Source organism: Protobothrops mucrosquamatus, unplaced genomic scaffold, assembly GCF_001527695.2.
Source record: "Protobothrops mucrosquamatus isolate PMUCROS unplaced genomic scaffold, P.Mucros_1.0 scaffold_248, whole genome shotgun sequence".
Lineage (NCBI taxonomy): Eukaryota > Metazoa > Chordata > Lepidosauria > Squamata > Viperidae > Protobothrops > Protobothrops mucrosquamatus.
Window position 1 is genome coordinate 427,194 of NW_015386324.1, and position 4,765 is coordinate 431,958.

Here is a 4,765-nt window from a genome sequence, read left to right on the forward strand (position 1 = left end):
GAAAAGACCAAGAAGTGAAAGTTGGAGTATATAAATAATGGATACAGATTATAACCTTTTAACTGAAAGATTCATTCTGCTCTGTATAGTTATAAATAAATTGTCTCCTTAAAATATGTTAGCTTAGGATTGCAGTTCTTAAATTCTAGTTAATAACCATTTGGCAGTACACATAATACCAGCTGACTGGGAAGCCATTTTTCCCATTTTGTTGGTAGTTCCTCACCACTTTATCTTACAATGAGCAATCTATTAAATAAGTAAAATTAAATCTGTTTTATATTATGGCACTATCTCTTTTGCTTTGCTCAAAACGTTACATTTAGATGTATCTTCTATAATAGCCAGGTGTTTAAATTAGATGGCATGTTCTAACAAACGAGGCAGGAAGTTAAAGGATAAAACAAGAAGGTGGGTAAAGAAGAAACAGAGTTAGACTAGGTATGGAATGAAGAAATTAATTGACTGTATATTGGAATAACAAATTGATAGAAAATAATGTATGTCAGTAACAGAAACATACCGAGAACTGCAGGCCTATAGAGCTCAGCATATATATGACTGCTTTTAAAATTTGGGTTATGACATATTGCATAATATATTTTCTGTTCACCTCAATACTGTTATCCAATTGTCTCTTGAAGTATCATAAACACACCATTGCCCGTATATATTACTCTTAAGCAATATATTTCCTTATACTTAACTGAATGTATGTACAATGGACAATTAAATAAAGCCCCTGAGTTTCAGAAGAATAACATATTCCTTCTGCTAATGCTTACATCAGACACAACTCATTTATGGAAAGTAAATGTAACAGTCACAGGATTTTCCACATAAATGCAAGCTCTGGCATTTATGAGGAAAACAATCTGGATCTGGATTTGCCTTGGATCTTTAGATAAAAAGGCCTTTGATTCCCTAAGAGGCCCCTTACCTGTGCTGGATCTCAATCCTATTAAAACAAACAGGTGAAAAAAATCAACAAGCAAATAGGAAGCATTAAAGGAGGAAGAAGATGAGACCATCCACCCTGGTGTGGTGGGTGATTTCTCAATTTTCTTCTCATTTATAATTGGTTTACTTAATGTCATGACAAGAACCCATCAATTTTGCTTATTTGTATACTGCCCAATATCACCTTAAAACATTGGAAAATATAAATCATTATATTGAGGGGGGAAATATAGAACCCGCATCTATTTGTTGCATTACTGTCATTAAAGTACAGATGGTAGTTGAAAGTTCAAAGTCATCAGCGAAATTGAATTTTATTCGCTGAATGCATGCAAGCTATAATGCGGCAGCTTAGATGGCAGACGAGAAGAACAGCAAAGATGCCTGTGGCAATGTGTGTAGTGCTTCGTACGCAGCTTGAAACTAAAAGGTTCACTAAACGGTAGGGCAACGATAATCCTCTGCATTTTGCCATAAGGTGTGTTTCTTCATTAATAATGTACAAGAACTCTTAATACAGAGGATAGCATAATTGTGGGATGATTTTTTTTTAAAAAAAGAGAGAAAACTATTTTACCATACTTCAGAGTAAGGAGCTATCAAAATGTAATTAGGTCACAGAGATTCTGTGAATGTCCACGTTGTAATACTATACTGCAGTCGTAAGTGATGCAGAGGGGAAAGAGTATTGTATTTCCCTAAGTAAAAAAAATCTGGATTGTCTCCAGATTACCCCACAAGCATGAATTCATTCAAGAGAGTCCTTCCTGAAGGAATTGGAAAGCAGACTATATTTTTCCATTTTCCTTTCTCTCTAAAAACTGTTGCAGAGGTTTGCAGAAACCTCTAGCAGGGTGAGGGGAGAAATACATGATGAAAGCTGCCTTCATTCAGTGCAGATGCTGCTGCGTCTTGATTCTTTCTTTGAGTGGAAGTGAAATCTGAATCCAGCTTGAAGTGTTTTTAGGATTCAAAAGTTGCAATATCTCCACGAGAGAAGATGCCCAGAATTTATTTTGTAAAAAATGTTAGTATAGAAAATTCTTAAATCCCTATGCATGCATGTATGAATGTTACACATATTGTAAGAAGGCAAAATTTAAGAAAGTCCTGGTAGTGTATATTGTATATTATTCCTTAGAAACAAAGGTTTTTCTCTCAATATGGTTGAATGCTGAGATAAAAAATACTTTGGTATGTGATTAGTTTGGTATCTGATTTATCTAATTTTTCCCTTCCCTCCTCCGTCTCAGAGTATAGTGGTCTGAGAAACATAAGACTGGAGCACACTGCCTTTGCCAAGGAGATGCCATTATAAACAGAATGCTTGCTTAGAAATTGTAGCTTTCCTTCCAAGAGCTGGATATTTATGACATGTGGAAGGTTGCCAAAGTAGATGTATTTCTTCTAGTAATGTGAAGGAAGGATGCCAAGGTGCACATAGTGGTAATCTAATATTGTACCCACAAAAAAACCTGAAAAAAATGGCATCAGGATGCAATTTGTGGTGACATTTGTATGACAACTGAATTGTAATCCAGCTACCTGTTAAGTTAAAAACAATAGAAAAAGTTGTATGGATTGTATATATTCATATGTTTTTTATAATAGTGAATATAAAGAACAAAGAGATGTGAAACCTCAGTTTAATGTTCTAGTGATTCAGGTCCCATTAGAAATTCTATTGTTTTTGGTAAGTCAGTGTACAGCAACTGTGTGAGCTGCAGCTTTGATTCTGTTAAGTTACTTGAAATTAAACCACCTGAAGAAAATTCAGTTTATTCTTGCAGCAAGTCTATCCTCTGTGATAATTATGATAGATGGATAGACATACATACAGACACACACACACATACACACAGAGAGAGAGGGAGAGAGAGAGAGAGAGAGATCTCCTATATATTCTCTACTGTTAAATGTACTTTGTGCGGAAATCTCTATGTATGTATCTATGTATTATGTATACTGACCCATTGTAAAAGTTGTGTTCCTGCCTATCCTTTGAGAATCCTAAGAGAATCTATACTTAAGCTAGACAACAAAATAAAGACAGGATATAAATGTTAATCATGCTAATAATAACAAAATAATTTATAAGATTTCTATTTCTATTAGATATTTAACTTTTCACTTAAATCCTTGGCTTACCAGTTGAGTATAACTTAAAGTAATTGTCTTAATTTAACTAGTTGGTATTACAACCTTTACTTTTACACTTTTCTAGGATTACAACAGACTCTCTTAAATAGGCAAATGACAAATGACACCTTGGAGCCTATATTTATCCCACAAATAACACATCCTGGATTTGTTGTGGAAAGTCATCTTGAAGAATCGGATGCTTCTGATCCTCCTCCTCCTTATGCTGACTTCAATGTGATCAATCATGACAATGCTGTCCGCCCTGGGGTTCTAGAAAGCAGTGTTTTTATGCCTCGACCTCAAGCAGTGGGCTCTTCTAGTTATGCTTCCACAAATACAGGATTGAAGTATTCAGGCAGTGGAACATCCATGCAGCCTTGTTCCCACAGCACCACCGATGAGAATGTTAATGAATCAGAAGACAGTGACTATGAGAATTCGCTTGACCCTACAGAGTCTTCTGACAGTGAATACGCACAAACGAGAGATTCTCAATCCTTAGCACATGTGGATGGAGATTCTAGGAACACTCAAATCTCTCAGATTTAATATAGAGCTTAACATAGGACTATCTTTCCTAATTGTTACAGAAATATTTTGGAATTTAACTTTGAGGAAATGATCTACAAAAGAGGATTATTGTGCACAGCAGATATAAAAAAAAAAAAGACTTGAACTTAGATGGCTTACTCACTTTGATACAGTTTTACAAGTTTTGTAATGGAACCATGAAGATAATCAGCCTGTACTGATTGATGAGATTCAGGATGTACTGGTAAATAGCAAAGTGAAATTTGAAACAGTTTTAACTTTTGTTGCCATACCTTCCAAAAGAAAAAAAAAAGAAAAGGGATTTAGCAACTAAACATGGTCTCTAATGATCTTAAATCAAACCTTACCTCGTGTACTATCATGCCTTGAATTTTAGAGAGGTTGTTTCTAAGGACTTAAATCAGCAGGCTTTTTAATGATGAAGCCAAATAAATCATTGCCAGGAGAAAACAAACAAACCTTTAATTCCAAGAAGCCGGATTGGAACAAATGTGAATTATCCTCTCTGCATGCTCTTTCAATAGAGATGAGGTTTGTTTCAATCTTTTTCTACAAGCCTAATGTAAATCACTTGACATTATGGTTGCCTTTTTATGTAGAAAAGCGATTACCAGTAAATCATCTGTGAATGTCCTAAACATACTACTTTGACGTTGGTGGATTTAATGTGACTTTGCCACACTATCCTTATTGTCTCAGTTTTGTTCATAACACATGAAAGCACATAGTGGAAGTGGTCAGTTATGTCGGAGTTTTGTATTAGAAAATTATAAATGCTGAACATTTAATGAAGATAAGCTCTTGCAACTTACTTGCAAAAATGCCCAGACTTGCGCTTAACTTGAACATTTCCTCTTAAATTTAAATTGTGTTTCTTATTGGGAAGGGGGGAGACTCGTCTTTTGGAAGCACGAGACAGATTTTGCTCAAAATATATTTGGATGCACTTATTTCTTTACTATATGTTTGCAGGGTTGGTGGAGGTTTGGGGGCTTGGGGGTATTTTTTAACCCCCATGATAAAAAAAAAACCACCAGTGCAGTTTAAGCATCCAATTTGGCTTTTATTTCAATTACCAAATAGTGAACTGTTCACTATTTTTGTGTTTTGA

At 35.0% G+C, this 4,765-nt stretch overlaps 1 protein-coding gene across 1 annotated transcript in view; it reads left to right on the forward strand.

The window, feature by feature from the left end:
• The window catches only part of ABRAXAS2 (abraxas 2, BRISC complex subunit), a 28,827-nt gene extending 25,074 nt beyond the window's left edge, over positions 1-3,753 (forward strand). The window contains exon 9 of the mRNA XM_015830753.1: positions 3,185-3,753. Coding sequence (XP_015686239.1) covers positions 3,185-3,651 — 467 coding nt within the window. The 3' untranslated portion in view covers positions 3,652-3,753. The remainder of the gene's footprint in view (positions 1-3,184) is intronic.
• The last annotated feature ends 1,012 nt before the right edge of the window (positions 3,754-4,765 follow it).